The following is a 20,674-nucleotide window of genomic DNA, read 5'->3' on the forward strand; positions in this document are numbered from 1 at the left end:
TGACGACTGCTTCACAACACTCAGGCAAGCTGCAATTTTACATGTGTGTGGTTGTCTGATTAACTTCTTGCCTTCCCACTGGACTACCAGCCCTCTGAGAGCAGGGGCTGTGTCTATTCACTGCTAGCTCCCTAGCACTATTCACAGTGCCTGGCCCATGCAGACATGTCAATAAATTTGTTCAACAAATGAATGAATGCCCAATAAGCAAAAACTTTTATTATTACCACAGAGTTCCAGGTGCAAAGCTGAAAAGGCATAAATGAAAGCACAGCAGATACTGATGTAGAAGAAAGCTTTTTAATGCAACAGCTTAAACACACAGTTCAACAAAATCAGTTCAAATTAACTTCAACATATTACAAAGAACTATGAAGCCCGGAGAAGGCCACTGTTGGAACAAAAAGCCAAGTCCCTGCCCAGAAAGCATGGACACTGACCAAGGAGGCCTCTCGCCCCCTCCCACCTCTAGGAGGAGCGGCCACAATCACTGGGCTCTTTAAATAGCTTAGGTGCCTCTCTGCAGAAGGCAGCAGCACAGAGTCAAGGACAGCCATCCAAGGGTCAGGGCTCTGCCTTCCCACCAAAGGAGGGCCCGAACAGAAGGCACTGGGGCTCAGACACAGGAGACTGTGCAAGGACAGGACAGGACAGGGCAGGGCAGGGCAGGGACAGCAGCTGTACACCTGGAGAGACTGCAGCACTGGAGAACCAGCTCAACAGGCTGCTTTGGATCAGGGCCTTAGGTTTATCCCCCTCCTTCCACCCCTGCCCAGGAGCTCAGGTTGTTCAGATGAACTGCAGTGAGGTGGGGTCTGGGGAAACTACAAGGGCAGCACTCAGTCTGCGGCACACTTGGGCAGGACAAAGCCAAATGCTTTGCTGATGACGATCTGTTGGTGTGATCAGCTAGCTGGGCCAGGGGGAATAGGGACAGAGCTTCAGCTTCACGCTTAGCTCTAGTGGGGACCTTTCTGGTACAACAACCACGTCTGTGTTTGACTACGCTGAGCTTAATATGAACAAGCAAAGCCTCTTACAGGGTGGGAGGCCATCAAGGGGCTGAGGAGGGGGCTTCAGAGCTCACTTGGGGCATGCTGGGTTTCAGGAGCGGGCTCTGAGCAGGTGGCCCATGGCTTCTCTGGGTAAGGTCAGGCAGGGGTTCCAGCTGCCCTGTTAGGTTTTTAGTGTAGGTTCTGCTTCACTTCCTGCCGCAACTTCTGTGCAGGACCATTCCTAGGCTCGATCTGTAGGAGGTTGCTGATGTCTGCAAAGCTGGATTTATAGTCCTAATAGAAGAAAAGACAGGAGTTTTGGGGAAGGTTTCCCAGACTGGGGTAGGGATAGCTGCTGAGGCAGCAAAGTGTTTTCAAACCCCAGCCCACAGGCCTGCTCTGAGTTATCCTGGGCCCAGGATGAGAAGGAAAGCTGCAGATATTGTCTCAGCTTGGCTACACCCTGTAAATGGTGACACTGGCATAAATCTCTAGCTATGTTGGGACCTTTTGGCCAGGATTTTTTTTTTTTTTTACCTTGAGTGCTTTGTGGGCTTGAGCCCGTCTGTAGAACGCCTTCACGTTCTTTCCATCCAGCTTGAGGGCTTCTGTGCAGTCCTTCACTGCTTCTGTGTACTGCTTCAGGACCAAATAGCAGAGCGCTCTGAAGGGGAAAGACCATTTCAGAGGTTTCAGTCACTTCTTATGGGCCACCCACATGCCACGCAGTAGTTTGAGAAGTGATCTCCAATTTGCTGAACACCTACTCTGTGCTGGCTACTTTATGTCTTCTTAAATCCTCACAACAATCCTAGCCCTTTTCATGGATGAAACGTGCTGGCCCAGAACGGTAAAGGAACTTGGGCCAGGTACCGCCAGTACTGAGGGGCAGACCCAGGATTCAAATAGGCGGGGGGTTCGTTCGTCAGACTCCAGATCCTGATCTCATCTAGTTCTATCATGCTGTACTGCACTCTCCTATACTGAGCTCTTTCAAGCAAAGAAAAGTTTTCCTGAAACCTTTCCCTTGACAGATTAAAAAATTATCTACTTTAAGGGGGAAAAAAAAAACAACAACTACTCAACTCTAATAATATAATGCTGACATGGGGTGAAATGTAAAGATGTTTGCAATTTACTTTGAAGTGCATCAAAGACAATAATATAGACCAACAGATGGCTAAATAGTGATAAGGCAATGTAATAATACTAATTGTAGAATTTAGATGGTAGGTATATGGGTGTTCAATGTACAAATCTTTCAACTTTCCTATATTTTGAACATTTTCATAATAAAATGTTGGAAAAAAGTCATGTGCATCCACACAATATATTCTGCATCTGCGGGTTCAAAAAAGTGCATGTGTGTATATATCTTCCTCATTCAGATCTAGTCCTTCTCTCCAAGGACAGTCACTAAAAACAAAACAGTCAGATGTCTGGGCGCTCATTACATAAGTTCATCCATTCCACCTCACTGTTTTCAGCGGGTGCAGGGTATTCACTAAGTTGGATGTAGCATAATTTATTTTACCAATTTCCTATCGAGGGGTATTTTTCATTGTTTCCAGTTTGTAAATAAGTGATGCCATGATGAACATCCTTGTGCAAGGGACTGCTGTATCCAAAGATACATGCTTTTTTATTATTATTATTATTATTATTATACTTTAGGCTCTATGGTACATGTGCGCAACGTGCAGGTAAGTTACATATGTATACATGTGCCATGCTGGTGCGCTGCACCCACCAACTCGTCATCTAGCATTAGGTATATCTCCCAATGCTATCCCTCCCCCCTCCCCCCACCCCACAAGAGTCCCCGAAGTCTGATGTTCCCCTTCCTGTGTCCATGTGTTCTCATTGTTCAATTCCCACCTATGAGTGAGAATATGCGGTGTTTGGTTTTTTGTTCTTGCGATAGTTTACTGAGAATGATGATTTCCAGTTTCATCCATGTCCCTACAAAGGACTTGAACTCATCATTTTTTATGGCTGCATAGTATTCCATGGTGTATATGTGCCACATTTTCTTAATCCAGTCTATCATTGTTGGACATTTGGGTTGGTTCCAAGTCTTTGCTATTGTGAATAATGCCGCAATAAACATACGTGTGCATGTGTCTTTATAGCAGCATGATTTATACTCCTTTGGGTATATACCCAGTAATGGGATGGCTGGGTCAAATGGAATTTCTAGTTCTAGATCCCTGAGGAATCGCCACACTGACTTCCACAAGGGTTGAACTAGTTTACAGTCCCACCAGCAGTGTAAAAGTGTTCCTATTTCTCCACATCCTCTCCAGCACCTGTTGTTTCCTGACTTTTTAATGATTGCCATTCTAACTGGTGTGAGATGGTATCTCATTGTGGTTTTGATTTGCATTTCTCTGATGGCCAGTGATGGTGAGCATTTTTTCATGTGTTTTTTGGCTGCATAAATGTCTTCTTTTGAGAAGTGTCTGTTCATGTCCTTCGCCCACTTTTTGATGGGGTTGTTTGTTTTTTTCTTGTAAATTTGTTGGAGTTCATTGTAGATTCTGGATATTAGCCCTTTGTCAGATGAGTAGGTTGCAAAAATTTTCTCCCATTTTGTAGGTTGCCTGTTCACTCTGATGGTAGTTTCCTTTGCTGTGCAGAAGCTCTTGAGTTTAATTAGATCCCATTTGTCAATTTTGGCTTTTGTTGCCATTGCTTTTGGAGTTTTAGACATGAAGTCCTTGCCCATGCCTATGTCCTGAATGGTATTGCCTAGGTTTTCTTCTAGGGTTTTTATGGTTTTAGGTCTAACATGTAAGTCTTTAATCCATCTTGAATTAATTTTTGTATAAGGTGTAAGGAAGGGATCCAGTTTCAGCTTTCTACATATGGCTAGCCAGTTTTCCCAGCACCATTTATTAAATAGGGAATCCTTTCCCCATTTCTTGTTTTTGTCAGGTTTGTCAAAGATCAGATAGTTGTAGATATGTGGCGTTATTTCTGAGGGCTCTGTTCTGTTCCATTGATCTATATCTCTGTTTTGGTACCAGTACCATGCTGTTTTGGTTACTGTAGCCTTGTAGTATAGTTTGAAGTCAGGTAGCGTGATGCCTCCAGCTTTGTTCTTTTGGCTTAGGACTGACTTGGCGATGCGGGCTCTTTTTTGGTTCCATATGAACTTTAAAGTAGTTTTTTCCAATTCTGTGAAGAAAGTCATTGGTAACTTGATGGGGATGGCATTGAATCTGTAAATTACCTTGGGAAGGATGGCCATTTTCATGATATTGATTCTTCCTACCCAGGAGCATGGAATGTTCTTCCATTTGTTTGTATCCTCTTTTATTTCCTTGAGCAGTGGTTTGTAGTTCTCCTTGAAGAGGTCCTTCACATCCCTTGTAAGTTGGATTCCTAGGTATTTTATTCTCTTTGAAGCAATTGTGAATGGGAGTTCACTCATGATTTGGCTCTCTGTTTGTCTGTTATTGATGTATAAGAATGCTTGTGATTTCTGTACATTGATTTTGTATCCTGAGACTTTGCTGAAGTTGCTTATCAGCTTAAGGAGATTTTGGGCTGAGACAATGGGGTTTTCTAGATATACTATCATGTCATCTGCAAACAGGGACAATTTGACTTCCTCTTTTCCTAATTGAATACCCTTGATTTCCTTCTCTTGCCTAATTGCCCTGGCCAGAACTTCCAACACTATGTTGAATAGAAGTGGTGAGAGAGGGCATCCCTGTCTTGTGCCAGTAGATACATGCATTTTAAAACCTGATTGGCCAGGTGCAGTGGCTCCTGCTTATAATCCCAGCACTTTGGGAGGCCAAGGTGGGAAGGTCACTTGAGCTCAGGAGTTTGAGACCAGCCTGGGCAATATAGGGAGACCCCATCTCTTAAACAAAACAAACAAAAAAAGAAATAAAATCTGATTGTTACTGCCAAAATGCTTTCCAAAAAAGCTGAATAGTTATTGACAGAGCCTATTCTCCTACAACTGTACCAACTTTGGGTCTTAAATTTTAATGTATGCCAATATGGAAGAAAACAGTATCTCACTGTCTTAGTTGCTTAGTTGTGGGTAAAGCTGAACATCTTTAATAAGGGTTTTTAATCTTTTGAAATCAAACTTCTCTAACTTTTCCTTTAACGACTTCTGTAACATTTTTTTCCCTTCACATAAGAATACCTTCCCCACTGCAAGATAGTTAATCCATGTGTTCTTCTAGAACTTTCGCTTTTTACATTCCTGTGATCCACTTAGAACTTACTTTAAAATAAGAAGGTAGGATTCAAGTTTAACTCTAACGTGGCCAACCTAACACCTCTTATTAAATAATCTCTCTTTGCCCCAGACTTTATTATACACCAGATTCTCTCATGTCATTGTTCTCATTTTTTTCTAACAAACTTACCATGAATTTAAAGAAGAAAATTCTACTAGTCCTTTGTGATTGCATGGAATTCATAAATTAACGGAGAAAAACCTTCTCCTTGTAACAACTTAAAAGACAGGCACAAATTCTTTGGCAATCCTCCCACTGAGAGGAGGTGTATCTGCTCTCTCTCTTTGAATTCAGGCAGGCTCTGTGACTGCTCTGACCAACAGAGGACAGGGGAAGGGACACGATGTGACTTCCAAGGTTAGGTCATAATAGGCCTTGCAGCTTCTACCTTGGTCTCTGGAAACACTCGCTCTTGGAGCCTTGAACTGACAGAGAAGAAGCCAACTACTCTGAGGCCACCACGCTCTCAGGAAGCTCACGCCAGCACACATGAAAAGGCTGCTAAGAAAGTGGAAAGAGGTGCCAGCTTGCTCTAGCAGTTCCATTGCCCAGTCATTTGAGTCAGGCAGCCCGGCAGCCAGACATTCGAGGAAGAAGGCTTTAGAGGATTCCAGCCCCAGCTACCATCTTGCTGACCCTGCATGAGAGACCCCAAATGAGAACTGCCTTTCCCTAATTCCTGACTCACAAATTACAAGCAAAATAAAATGGTTGTTGTAAACCACCAAGTTGTAGAATAGTAGCCCCTGTTTTAAACTTTGAACACAGAAGAATTCCTTTTTTTTTTTTTGGAGACAGGGTCTCACTCTGTTGCCCAGGCTGGAGTGCAGTGGCATGATCACAGTTCACTGCAACCTCCGCCTCCTGGGTTCAAGCGATTCTCCCACTTCAGCCTCCCGAGTAGCTGGGATTACAGGTGCATGCCACCATGCCCAGCTAACTTTTGTATTTTTTGGTAGAGACGGGGTTTCACCATGTTGACCAGCCTGGTCTCAAACTCCCGACCTCAAGCAATCTGCCCACCTCGGCTTCCCAAAGTGCTGGGATTATAGGCATGAGCCACCGTGCCTGGCCTGAACATAGAGGAATTCTAAGGAAACTAAAGTTTCCTCCCAATGGGCTTGGCAATTTAAAGAAATAGCCAAGTGTCTGGGAAGTAGAGGAATCACAGTGTATCGTGACTTCAGAATAGAAATGTGGTGATTAATAGGGTCATGTGACACTTCTAAAGACTATATTTAAGATGAACAAAATGCATAACTTCAGGCAATAAAATAAACCCCCTTGACTTCTGGTAAATGAACTGACTCTATATCCAGTCAGAAGGGTTTTAATTACAAAGGGGTTGGGAAATAACACAAGTGAGTGAAAGGGAAATAAGCTTTGGAGTTACAAAGATCTGGCTTAAATCTCAGCCACCATGTACTAGTTGTTTAACTTTATGGTCATTAATTCATCTTTCTGAGCCTGATTAGGTAACACAGGACAATGACTTAAGCTGAAGAACTGTTGTGAGTACAAATGAGATTCTTATGACAGCTGTTTCAGGGCTGGCAAGTTGTAGGTGCTATGCACTCAGATGTCTCCTGCACAAAGGGAGCCAAAGTAAGCCAAAGCCTGGGCACTGTGTCATTCAGATGGGCGTACATGAGGTGGAGCATTAGACTATGTCCAAGATGTTCCAGGACATGGTAAAATGTTAGCCACAATGGCTAAAAATTCAGTTTTGTCATTAGTCCTCTAGATTAAATTATAAATCCAATGCAATCACAACCAAAAGCTGTCCAACAAGACATTTTTTGGAGTTTGCCAAAATGAACCAAAGGTTTAGCTAGAAGAACAAACATGGGAAAATACTAGGAATGCTCTGATTAAGAAGAATGAAGAAAACACCAGCCCTATAAGATATTATAAAGCAAAAGTAATTAAAACAGTGTGGCACAGACACCTTCATGAAGAACAGTATCTAAACAAGACAAAACACAGCTCCAAATGTGGTAATGATCCAGAAAAATGAGTTAATGGAGGTGTCCAGCAGCATAAGGTAAGCAAGGTGAAAGAGGGCCCAGAGATAGAGGAGTTAGAAGATGCCGCACAAATATGGAACAAATAGGCTGCAGGCTTCTTTTTCAAATTAGCCTGGCAGATTGAGGCCCCTCTGGTCCAATCAGCAATAAAACCACATAAAACCACAGGTGCAAAATTCTAAAATATAAGCTTTAAAACTACAAGTTCTCTTTCCAACTCATTGGGCAGCAAAACCCGATCTGAACTGACATGAAGCTATTTAGTTTCTCTATTCCACCCCATGTGAACATGGAATTTTCAAGTTTCACTGGCAGAAATACTAATAATTAACTTCTGCAAGCTGCCCCAGACGCTGCTGGGGTGTTACATAATTCAGACCATATTACCTAACTAAAATGGGAAACACTTCTTTTTTTTTGTGACAGAGTCTCGCTCTGTCACCCAGGCTGGAGTGCAGTGGCACAATCTTGGCTCACTGTAACCTCTGCCTCCTGGGTTCAAGTGATTCTCCTGCCTCAGCCTCCTGAGTAGCTGGGATCACAGGCATGTGCCACGGCGCCCAGCTGATTTTTTGTATTTTTAGTAGAGATGGGGTTTTGCCGTGTTGGCCAGGCTGGTCTCAAACTTCTGACTTCAAGTGATCCTCCCGGAGCCTCAGCCTCCTGAAGTGTTGGGATTACAGGCATTGAGCCACCGTGGCTGGAAAACACATTTTATCTCAAGAGTTTGGAATAAGGAACAATGTGTCTATATTAGATCCAAGATTTTTAAACTAGAGAGTGATATGTGTCTGCTGGTAGGGAAGGATAAACAGATTTCTAACATTTTATAATAAATGTTTTATACTAAGCATTTGGTTTTGATGTGGTCTCTTGCTGAATGTTTCAAGCTTCTGAGAGTAAAAGTAACAGGAAGATCTTGTTGAAGTCAGATTCCAATTCTGGTGCCAACATTTACTGGCTGGCTGAGTTTAAGGCAAAACCCTTCCTTCTCTGAGCCTCAATTTTCTCAACACTAAAACAGAAAGACCACCTATAACTCCGAGCATTGTTGCAGAACAATCACTCCTACACAGTGAAGGGACCGCACCCTGGCTCCCAGGTTCTCAGTCAGTGGTCACTGATGGCAGCTCCTGGTGCAGGGCTTTCTACAGGCCCACAAGTCTAACCTTTCAGGCTAGAATGTACCCGTCCTTCCTGCTCTCATGCCAGGCAATGGTTACTTCACACTTTGGCTTCTGGGCCAGTGCTCTCAGACAGAAATGGTGCCAAAATTTATAACAGGAGGGTCTTGGAGAAGGGTAGGGAGCAGCGTGGTGGGGTGGACAGGCTAAGAGACTTGTGTTAGGGTTGTGTTTGCAGAGCAGGCACACTGCTTTTAGTTACATTGTATGCTTATGAAAATTCTGGGGACAGGGGCCAACAAAGCCCAGGCTACCATTTAGCATCCCTCAGTTTCTACCCTTTTGAGAGAATGAATGCCACTGGCCATGTCTAGCTCACAACATGGATGCATGTTTTCAGCCATAACATACTTGACTAAATGCTAGGGATGAAGGGCCCACTGCAGTCCAAGAGAAGACTATGGAACAAATGTCCTGAAATGCCCCAGGCCAGCAGCTGTATAGGAGATACCTGTTGCTGTACGTGGCAGATTCCAGGTTACTACACAAGAGGCTTTCACTGTACTTCTCAATAGCTTTCTTATGGTTTCCCTTCTTTACAAGCTCATTGCCTTCTTCCTTCAGAACTTTGGCTTTCTCCACATCCCCAGCAGAAGGCACTAGATACAAATTCAGAAGAGGAAAAAAACCATGGAGCAGCACCCAACTGAGATCAGTGAGGTCTCTTCAGCATCGTCCCTTCCAAACTGACTACAATCCTCTCCCCCAGAGATTTCCTCCCCTGTTGTAAATCATCCTTCCTGATTAATGGCTTCCCCCAATTAATAACTTCTGGGCAATTCAACAGTTTTTCGTCTAGAAGTTGGGGACTCCTGATATAAAAACATTTTTGCATGCACATAAAAATATATAAATGATAAAAAGCAACTCAGGTTCTAGCCTTGGCACTGCCTCTTGGTAGGTGGAAGATCTTGTGTGACCTACCTAACTTTTGGACCTCAATTTCCTCACCAATAAAATAGGGCAATACTAATTCCACAGATGGCTATTTTCAGGGTCAAATCTGAGAGTATGTAAGAAAGTACAGAACACACTATAAACTTAAAGCAGGACAATAAGTAAATAAATATTAATAAATAAACATCTGGTAAAGAAAAGGTATAGCTTCTGGGCTATGAGGAAAGGGGAGAAGAGCCCGCTATTCCTCATTTCTGGTTTGGGCTGAGCCTGTGAGTATCCTCCCTCATCTAACACATGCAGCTCTGCTCCAGCCTTCAAGGAGAGGAAGCAGAGAGAACAAGGTGAAATCCAAGCTGCTCAACTTGGTGTTCAGGCCCTTCACTGCTTGGCCCCAATTAATTATTCAAGCCTCGGCTCCATATCATCTGCTTTTCAAATTTTTTAAAACTATCTTTATAAAATACTAAATATTTATGACCAGGGTAAGATGATAGGTTTACACCATGAATTCATCGCCCGGTTTAAGAAAAAGAACATAACTAGAACCTTTGAAGTCCTGGGGGACCTTCCTCAATTCAATCCTCGAAACTATTATCCCCAGTTCTGTGCTTCTTCCCCACCTTTTTAAACAGTATAACTATATACAACAGTACCCACAGACCATTTGCTGTTTACTTTGTTTTTGAACTTCATACAGAAGAATAAGTCTGTGTATTCTTTTATGACTTGGTTTTTCTTTTTCCCCTGAATGTTATATTTCTGAGATTCATCTGTGTTGATGCACAGACCTGCAGCTCCTTCATTTTCATTGCTGCCATACCAAAGCTGAATTGTCCATTCTCCCATTTATGGAGATCTGGGTTATCTCCAGTTGTTTTTGCTATTACAGTCTTCTACGAACATTTGTGTGTACGTCTCCCTGTGCACGTGCACACAGGTTTCTCTCGAAGTAGGGCTTCAGCTTCACTGGCACCCTGCAACACACCACTCTGCAGTCATCCTTACTCCTACTGTTCCCCCCATGCACTTTCATTCTCCAGCTCTCTCCACTGTCTCTGCCAAGAATTCTCCTTCCTTCCCATCTGATGACCTTCTTCAAGGTCCAGCTCAAGGCTCCACCTCCACTGCCACCCCTTCTGAGTCTCTCCCCGACTCCCTCACGCACTTAAGTCAGTTTCTATCCTGAAATCCTCAAACACTAAGACTCTAAAAGCACATGTTCCTCCTCCTTGTGTTTTAAGACACTGTTTACATGTCTCAGTCCCTCAACTGAGGGAGAGGTCCCTGAGGGCCAAGACTACCTGTCCTCTGTGTCACACTGCTTAGCATACACATGGCTTGGAACACATGGCTCAGTGACCCTGAAAGAATGAAATCAATGGTAGGTGCACTGATTGAAAGAATGAAATCAATGGTAGGTGCACTGATGCCATCAGGTTCATTAGCACCCCACATTTTCATCCTAGAGAAGAGTGGGGAACACTTACCAGGCTCCCACAAACCAGAGTGAATGCTACCCATGACCAGAGAGGCGTTCTCCTGTAGAAGGTGAGTAACTCTTGTCCTCCCCTAACACCTAAAGGTCACTTACACATGGCAGGGCTCCATCTCTGATCCCTTCTGCACCTCTAGCCTGAATCCTTAGCTTGCTGGGCTGGGACCATTCCCCTGGAACATTAAAAGAGCTTCCTAGTGCCTGACAAATGGCTTCTTCATTTCATACAGTTGAGGTGAGGAGTCTCCTGTTTTTGGCTGCCCAGCTTGGATCTCCTTTCTCTTCTTCATGCTTCTCCAGGGATTCACACAGTGTACATGCTCCTGGGAAGCATCACCCTCTAGCTCTGGAGGTGGGGCAGGTGCCTCAGGGGTGACCTAATCACAAAATCTCATCCCCCGGTTATGGTGTGTACTTCAGGGAATGGCCTGTGACCATGAAGACCAGAATCGATTGAGAAAATATGTGAGCTAGAGTTTTTAGGGGAAAAAAAATCCTATCTTTTCCTAGTGAGCTATCAGAGGAAGACTTTCTTTCTCTGGGTCATGAGGCATGGGGTATGGATGTGAGGCCGGGAACTGCTATAGCTATTTTGCTACTAGGAGGGAAGCTTGCCAAAGACAAAGCTGACACACAACAGAAAATAAAGTTGAGATAAGTACAGAAAAATGGAGTTAGTCTGTTAATACACTGAGCTGCTGGAGCAAACTTTGCCTGAATTCTCTCTGGATTTTTCAGTTTTATGAGCCAATAAATTCCCTATACTATTTTTACCATGTTGAGCTTTCTGTTTTTGCAACCAAAAACATCCTAAGTACTACATCCCAAGTGCTACCAGAGGAAAGAGAAGGGAACTCACACTGCATGCCTATGTGCCAGGCTGGGAGTTTTATGTGTCTTATGTCATTCAGTCCCCATGGTTGTGAGGAAGACTTTATCATCACCCTCACTATACAGCTGAGAAAACAATCTCTAAGAGGTGAAGACTTCTATTTTGTTTTATACTTTGTTCCTAAGATTATTTTTATAACTCAGCTAAACAATGCCAATTTTTGCAGGACTACTCTAAAGAAAAGAAATAGCGGGAGATTGCGAGACTCTGGGCAGTGAGTCACAGCTTACCTCTGTTCTTTGTAGCTGTGGTTTCTTTGGATTTGCTTTTAGCCATCTCTTTGTGGTTCTCCGAAGGCAAGGAATTCCACCTCTTCTGAGCTGAAACAGGCACCAAAGGGATAGAGGGCAGCTTCAGGCGCCACTCAGGCCCAAGCGAGTCCATGAGAGCTCTGGTCATTCTGGAAAAGAAGGCAGGATTGCAGGGAGGATTCCAGCTGGGTCAAGAAGATACTTCTCCTTTCACACACCCGTGGGAGGTAGGCCTTTTCAGAAGAGCCAGAGCTGCCACCCTCCCCCTGGTCGGAACCACCTCTTTAGCTCCTCCAACATGTGCAATACAGGAGCAGGAGTCTGCCACCCATAAACGCCATCTCAGATCAGTCCCCATGACATTCCTTGAGCTTGGTCAAACTATGTTATCTTTAAAGTGGTGATCTGTTGCTTGTTAAGGATACTTAAACCATGATCAAAAAAACTATAGTTTCTCCAAGAAAGAATTGTACGTTTTGTTTCATATTTTATCAATGAATCAAGTACACAACCATGCAAGCACCTGACATTTGTTTAATGCTCAGGCTTTTTAAAAAACACAAAGCTTACATCATTCTCAGATCTTACAACTCCTCAGGGGTTCCCAATTCCCTAGGCTAATGTGGCATGTGAGATCTGGTCCCCACCCTTTCTTGTCCCCCCTTCACTGTGAGCCACATTCCCTTCTGATCCTTCTGTTCAAGACTTTGCACATGCTTTTTCCTCTACCCAGAACAACCATTTCCATTTTGGAAAAAGATTGCCACCTTCCAGGCCCGGCTAACTCCAACTTATTCTTTAGATTTCAGCTTAAAATGCCACCCAGGGACCAAGTTCATTCTGTCAACTGATCTCCAGCACCTGGTATGTCACCTAGCAACCACCAAGGCCCAATCAGTTATGTGTTGAATGAGTGAATAATGCTAACTGTATACTTTTTCTGCTCCTACAACCATGTTTCCTATATTACAAGAATAAAAACCACAGACTATATCACTACAAATTCCAAGATGTCTCTGGCTAGGCTGTTTTCCTGGCAGCCAAGCTATTTCAAACCTCTGCTCTCCTCAAACCTGTTCCCTGGCCCTTCCCCTTTTTTAGAGCAAACTTCCTCATACCCCAAATACAAACCTATCTGCCTGGGTGCCCAATCCTTCCTATTTCTCTCCTGTCACAACAGAAGAGACAATGGGACCAATCCACTCACTTAAGCTCTGGATCCCATCTCCTCTTGCCTCTTTCAGGGACCACACCCAGGCAGCACCTCCCTCTCCCACATCTTCATCCTTCCTCTCTACTAACTCCAACCATTAGCATTTAAATCCCTTTAACTCTTTCCTCACCTAATAAAACCATACTGGACACCCCTTGCCATCACAGGTATACTCCCCGGCTTCCCTTCAAGTCTGACTTTCTGAAAGCATTGCCCTCTGGCTCCCGATCCCACTGACCAGCTTCCATCAGAGCCACCCGTGACTTCATTGCTAAACCTTTAATGTAAGCTCCTTGGAACACCTGACACTAATGATGTCTCCATCCTTCTTGAAATACTCCTTCCCTTGGGACATAAATGCCCTGTTTCCTCCCACCTCTCCAGCTGCTGTTCCTCTGTAAGTCCCTCAAATGCTGGAGTTTCTCAAAGCTCCATCCTCTTCACACTTGCTGTGATGTTCTTTTTCTCTCTCACAGCCCTAATCCACCTCTACGCTGATGACCCTCAAATCCGTATGTCTGGCCTGTATTTTCTTCCTTTGCTCCATGTAAATACCCAACCGTCTTACTTAGAATCTCTAGTCTTATGTCCCACAGTCACCTCCGACTGAATGTCAACAATCTGAGTGTCTTCTTCTATTCCTCCCTTCTCACTACCCCGCAACCACTAAAGCTTGTTGATATACTTCCTACATGTCCCCTGACTGGTCCCATTGTTTTCTCTCCACCCTCTCCCCTGGATTGCTGCATGGCTCCTTTCTAACCTGTTGACCTTCACATCATCCCTCAACATGGCAGCAAAGAGCTTTTCTCTAAAATACGTATCTGCTCATGTTGCTCCACTGCTAAAGACCTTTTCATAAAGCCTGACTTGCTCAGGATTAAATCCAAGCCCTGAACACCGAGTCTTGTGTGACTTGGCCTCACCAATCTGTCCCAAGCTGAGCTCCTGCCTGCAGCACCATGTGAAACCGACTTCTTACAATTCCTGTGATCTGTCACACTTGCTCACCCTTGCACACACTGCTCTGTCTTCTGGCTAACTCCCTACCCCATATCTCTCAGTCTTAGCTCACCTCCTCTGAAAAGCTCTCTCTGGCCTCCCCCTCTCCCTTCTCAGCTAGCTAGGTGGCTCCTTTCTGGCCTCAGAGCCCCCTGTGCTGCCTCCTACCATGGCGCTTATCATGTTGTATTGTGCTTGCCTATTACTGACTGGTGTCCTCCTTGAGACCGGGACCTCTATGAGGGCAGGAAGAGGTATGTCTCAGTCATCAGCCCAGGTCCTAGAGCGAAGTCTGTCACAGAATTGGTAGATTTTGTGGAATCAGATAAAAAGGAGGCAAAGAGAAAACAAAGAATGCTGGCAGACAAGTCAAGCCAGAAATAAAGCACTAAATACATACCATGAAGTCCTGTTAAGGGTTTGCTATTAGTGTAGTGTTTGGCTTTTTAGCCGCACACACAGAGGGGAAACATGATCAGTTATACAAATGACAATATCCATGAGATAAAAGCCAATAACTGCTCAGAGACCAGAAAGGAATTGCACCTGGGGAACCTCTGGAGGGGTCACAGTGCAATATACTGAACCATGTCCACAAACCATATCCTTTTAGGCTTGTCATAGCTGCTTGGGCTTGTGTCTTATTCTTCCAATTAGTGTTAGCGCTTTGAAGGTAAGTGGGGTCTGTATCTCTTTCTCATTTTGGTATCCCCCACTGAACCGGGCACAACACCTTAAACAGTGTACAATAAATATTACTGTGAGGCACATGTAGGCAAGTATCGATCAATCAATCTTAGTAATTATGACTCCCTGAAAACCTGCTAAACACAAAAGCAGATTTTCCTTTCACACCTTCCCCTACATACCCATCGGGAGTTTTCTAAGTGTAGCCAAAGGGATCCCCTCACAAGACAGACAAGGCAATGGCCCGCAGCCAGTCAAGGACAGGGAGTTGCCGTGGAGACCACCTGCTGGGAATGGAGCTCACCTGTTGATGCCTTCTAGGGCTGACGTCACACTATCATCAATCTGCAGCACAGTCTTATAGTCAACATAGGCCATAGGGTACTTCTCCAGAGCCTCATAAGCAGATGCTCGTCGCAGCAGGGGCTTAATGCTGAAGGGAACCAAGGCCAGTGCTCTAGAATAGGAGGCAAAAATGTCAACTGGCTGGCTGCTGAGCCACCAGGGTTTCCCTACAGTTTCTTCCAGGCAGGGTTATCTGGGGCACTCAGCATACAGGAAGTAATTTCCAGCTGAGAGACATGGCTAAAAACGCCAAACCTCAGAACAGGGATTTTTCAACTTAGAGTGAAGTGAGGAGGGGAAAGAGGGCGGAGAAACATGAATTTTGTTAAATGTGTGTGCACATGCATCAATTTTCATAGTTTCAGTTCCCCCAAAATCAAGAACAAAAGCCTCATGGTTTTCATGCTACTATGTTTTTTTACAGTTGTGGTCTAGTGGGAATAACAAATAAGCTTTGGAGTCAGATGGGGTGGTGTCTGAATTCCACCTCTGCTGCTAACTATGTGACCCAAGTAAATCACTTTACTGCCCCAACCCTCAGCAACTAAGTTCTGGCCTGGGACACATGGTAACCGTACCCCGCAGATTGGTTGTGAACACTCAAAGAGGGAAATCTAGCACAGGGCATGGCACAAATTAATTCAGCACAGGCTCTGTGAGTATGCTCACACCCCTCCTGCTCTCCTGGCTATCACCAGGGCATGAATCTAAAGCAATGTCAGAGGACATCAGATCTGAGAACACATTTCAGGTAAATGTGAGAGTTTAATGATGATAAAAGAATATTAGACTGCTTGAAGAAAAAGAGGTATGAAACATTGTTCAGTGTCCTCTAAAACTGGTCATTCATGAATACCATTTTTTTCCTTTCTCCTTCTGAGACAATCTATTAACCTCTATCCTCCTTCCTTCCTTCACTCCCTTCCCCTCACATACTCCCATCCCAGAAAAACACCTGGGCAAGCCAGTTACTGGTCTGCCACTCCACCTCATTCCCAGGTTTCAAATTGCACAAAGACTTTAAGGCCTGCTTCTAACTGCCCATCCCACTCCTTTTTCGGCAGCAGAGCCAAGACTCCAAAGATGCAAGTCAGGGGCCGTAAGGACCAAATAGAGTCTCCTATTCTCAGTGACCTGGTGAAACTCAGTGACACTTTCTTAATATCTGTCCCAGATGTAATTGATGGGATCCTTCCAAAGAAGAAACAAGCCAGATTAGCCTAGCCTCCTCTTCTGAGACCCTCAGGCATCCCAAAATTACCCTTGGCCACTTACGAAGTGCAATCTTTGATGCAGTCTCTGCAGTTTCCATCCTTCAAGTGACATGCTGCTCGGTTGGAGTAGAGAACACTTTCTTCTTCTGGGTCTGAAGAACCTACCCAGGTAGAGTGGGAAGATGATCAGTTTGGGAAATGGATGCCTCAGGGCATTAGGATACATTTCATACTCAGAGCTCTTTGGGCTTTGTGTTAAGGCAGTAGAGATAACCATAACCTGTTCAGGCTTGTTGGTCTGCTAGGCTGGCGTGTTTGTCATTCTTATGTGACAGCAAGGACATTGAGCTTTCTGCCATTCAAAGGGAACCAAGTATTTCCTCATTCACTCATTCCAGCACTGAACTTGATAACAGACAAAAGATAAACATGAAATAGCTAGCTTCTGCCTCAAAGAAATCCATGCTGTAACTACTTGGGTTTGGGTGGGTAGGTGGATGGATAGGTGTGTATTTTATTACAAAAAGCATTTAAATCCAAGAAAGAAAGAAAAAAAAGAAAAGAAAGGAAGGGAGGGAGGGAACAAGATGATAAACGCATGATAAATGGATTGACCAAAAGTTGTAGGGGCACAAAAGACCCATGAAAGACATGAGACTAGTTTTACCTGGTCAAACCAGAGAGGACTTTGTCAGGGAAATGATAATTGAGCTGGGTGTGATGGGAGTACAGAGAACTTAATCAGGAAAAAGCCTTAAGCTACCCCATGGGGAGAATTATTAGACATTTTTCTAAGGCAGTCCTTACCCTCAGGAATCGCAGAGGCTCAAGTCCTTCACTGTGGCCACAATGATCTTTATTTATGTATTTTTTTTTTGAGACAGAGTCCTGCTCTGTTGCCCAGGCTGGAGTGCAGTGGAGCGATCTCCGCTCACTGCAACTCCACCTCCTGGGTTCAAGCAACTCTCCTGCCTCAGCCTCCTGAGTAGCTGGGATTACAGGCACTCGCCACCACGCCTGGTAGAGACAGGGTTTCACCATGTTGGCCAAGCTGGTCTTGAACTCCTGACCTCAGGCAATCTGCCTGCCTCGGCCTCCCAAAGTACTGGGATTACAGACGTGAGCTACCGTGGCCAACCAACAATGATTTTTATTTTTAAAGATAATTTTCAACCACTTCATACCCACTAGTGTGGGCCATAATTTTAAAAAGAATTGAAAACAGGGTCTCTTTTTGAAAATTTTGAAACATACAGAAAACCATTATCTCAGAATCCACCCCTAGATTTAGCACGTTATATTAGTTCCCAACTTTTTTAATTTTGAGAGACAGGGTCTCCCTCTGTTGCCCAGGCTGGAGTGTAGTGGCACAATCATAGCTCACTGCAGCCTCGAACTCTTGGGCTCAAGTGATCTTCCCAGCTCAGCCTACCAAGCAGATAGGACTACAGGTGTGTATCACCATGCCCAGTTAATTTTTAAAGTTTTTGTAGAGGCAGAGTCCCGCTGTGTTGCCCAGGTTGGTCTTGAATGCCTAGTCTCAAGTGATCCTTCTGCTTTGGCCTCCCAAAGTGTTGGGATTATAGGCATAAGCCATGGCACCCAGCCCTTAAAAATTTTTTTGATAAGCTAAAACTCCAGCCATCCCTATCCTTATCCCTGTGCTCCCTCCCCAGACTCACAGAGGCCAGTACAATCCTGAAGTTGGTATGTAACATTTTCAAGCATGTTCTACATTTATATATGTGTGTGTGTGTGTGTGTGTGTGTGTTAACAGGTAAGATACCATTTTATGTCTATTAAAGCATTTCCTAAGAGGCATCATATTGCCTATCCTTCTGCAACTTACTTTTTCCACTAAGTATCCTGTTGCCATGTTAATATTTGATATCTTTCATTCAATACCAACAATAACAAGCGTTTTCCCCTCTTGTTTTGCCAGGCCCAGAGACGGAAAGTACAAAGACTAGTAAAATACATCCTTGCCCTTAAGGAGCTAAGTATAAGTACCCAAAACCTGTAATCCATCTTGAGTCACCAGAGTACGGTTGCTCAGAAACAGCAGTGGTGCGGTGGAAAGGGCATCAACCCTGCAATCCTGACAAGTCACTCCATCCCTCTGATCATGCGTGCCCACCTACCACATGAGGATACCACTTCATAGACTTGCTGGAAGGGTTCATTGTGTTAGCCTGTTCCCTGAGCTCTCTTCGTGATCAAGAAGACTGATCAGAGAAATCAAGAGACTTGCCCAAAATTACCTAGGAAATCTGTAGCAGCAGCAGAACCAAACTCTGGTCCTTGCTAAATCTAGATACCAGGCTAGCTTTTCTATGGACCCAGAATTAACCCATACAAACGTACAAGCGTTTCCAGACCAGCTGGGGTGAGATGAATGAAAATGGCAGCAACATCAATACCTCAGCTTCCTCAGCAACTTCATCAAGGCTGACATGAGGAAGTGGGCCTAAAGGAGAGTTTTCTAGAAAAAAGAAGGGGGCAAAGGACTGGCTTGAAACTGCAAAAAGTGCAGACAAAAAAAAAAAAAAAAGAATGAAATCTGGAGAGGATGTGAGGAGAGGTCTAGCAAAATGATTAAAAATTTGGACTTAGCATCAAAATCAAACAGATCCATATTCAAATCGTGGCTCTTCCATGTCTTCACTGTGTAACCCCAAGGGAGCCAATTTAACTCTCTTGGACTCCTCCTTTCTAAGCATTTTATCCACAGGTCCATAATAAAGATCAAAGGAGATCGTGTCTAAAATGTCTAGCACACGGTAAAGCACTCAACAGATGCTAGCCAAGAAAAGGAAAAAAAGGAAGGCGGCAAAGGGAAATAGGTACTGAACGGTGACTCACAGAAACCAGGATCCAAGGCTTCTTTCAAAAGTCAAGGCTTTAACCAATGAGGGTTTCTGATTAAGTCACTCCGGAGAAGGGGCTTTGGGCAAAGGTCTGCGGTATGCTGACGAAAGCTGGACGCTGGGAGAACTGGTAAGAATATGCTATTCTCCTGTTTCAAACTCTCCAGTAGCTTCCCATCCAGTAGCTTTCATGCCAAGCTTCCAGTTTGGCATGAAATCCAAACTCCTTAGCACGGTTTAAAACACCTCCACAATAAATAAGGGTCTGCCTTCCTAACTGACCTCATGTCTTCCTATTCCCTGCCCTGGCTCACTATGCTTTGACCCCTGAAACACACCATGTCTATATTGTCTGGGGGGCCTTTCTCATTGCAGTTCCCTTCAGGACCGAAAACCTTGTGCGCTTGGCTTCTCATCATTTAGACATCACCTCAAATATCACCTCTTTAGAGATGTTGCCCTTGATCTCCCACTCCAGTCAACTCTATCACATCACCCTATTTGTCTTCTTCCTAACCCTGATTTTCCCACAGGTCTCGTTTACTTACTGACTCGCTTAAGACTCACGCCCTCCCCACCGCCCCCACAAGAATGCGCTGTCCTTGAGAGAAGCGACTTTTTGTGTCTTGTTACACAGGCGGTATATAACAGCTACTCAACAAATACTAACTGAAAAATGAATTGCTGCGGGGGAGGAGGGTTTAGCTTTCTTCCCAGGGCTCAGAATGAGGCCTAAATAACTTAGGATGGGGGCCAACAGGGCAGTTAACAAGCAGGTGGAAAGAAAGGGCCGAGGAAGTTTCTGGTAGGATGCCGGAGTCAGAAGGGGCTGGAAGGGTGGGAGGGCCGGGCAGGACTGCTGGCCGCTGCGCGAGGCTCGGGCGGTGGTTGCGGGGGTTGGAGGAGCAGGCCCGGAGGTGAGATGGGGGCCGGGGTCGTACCTTGCGCCTGCAGCACCCGCAGCGCGCGACCGTAGAGCGCGGAGGCCTCGGCGTACTGGCCGTTGCGGAAACTCTCATTGCCGGCGGCGCGGAGCTCCTCCACACAGTCTGGGAATTTGGGGGCCATCCCGTGGCCAGGCCAGCGAGTTGGGGGCGCCTTCTGTCCTCCCCCGTGTGGTGCGGAACACCGTCCGGAAGCAAGCGCTGGCGGCGAATATCTCCGCCCCACAGCGAACCCTCGGCGAGGGGGCGGGCCGGGGGCGGGGCCTGCGAGACCTGGAGGCCCGGAGCGTCCCGCCCTCTGCGCGTGCTCTGTTTGGAATTTAGGCTCCCTTGCACGTGGGGCGGCTGCATGCTCTGGGCTCCCTGCGTTGCTAGAACGCCGTGGATGACGCA

At 45.0% G+C, this 20,674-nt stretch overlaps 1 protein-coding gene across 1 annotated transcript; it reads right to left on the minus strand.

Moving 5' to 3' along the window:
- Positions 1 to 286: 286 nt before the first annotated feature.
- On the minus strand, positions 287 to 20,579 carry TOMM34 (translocase of outer mitochondrial membrane 34). Its single transcript, XM_024238735.3, has 7 exons — positions 20,279 to 20,579; positions 16,532 to 16,631; positions 15,216 to 15,368; positions 11,989 to 12,158; positions 8,923 to 9,070; positions 1,533 to 1,659; positions 287 to 1,289 (listed from the first exon to the last, which is right to left on the minus strand). Exons 1-7 carry the CDS (start codon positions 20,403 to 20,405, stop codon positions 1,185 to 1,187), a joined length of 930 nt encoding a protein of 309 aa, XP_024094503.1. The 5' UTR covers positions 20,406 to 20,579; the 3' UTR covers positions 287 to 1,184.
- Between the last annotated feature and the right edge of the window lie 95 nt (positions 20,580 to 20,674).

This window comes from Pongo abelii, chromosome 21 (assembly GCF_028885655.2).
Source record: "Pongo abelii isolate AG06213 chromosome 21, NHGRI_mPonAbe1-v2.0_pri, whole genome shotgun sequence".
Lineage (NCBI taxonomy): Eukaryota > Metazoa > Chordata > Mammalia > Primates > Hominidae > Pongo > Pongo abelii.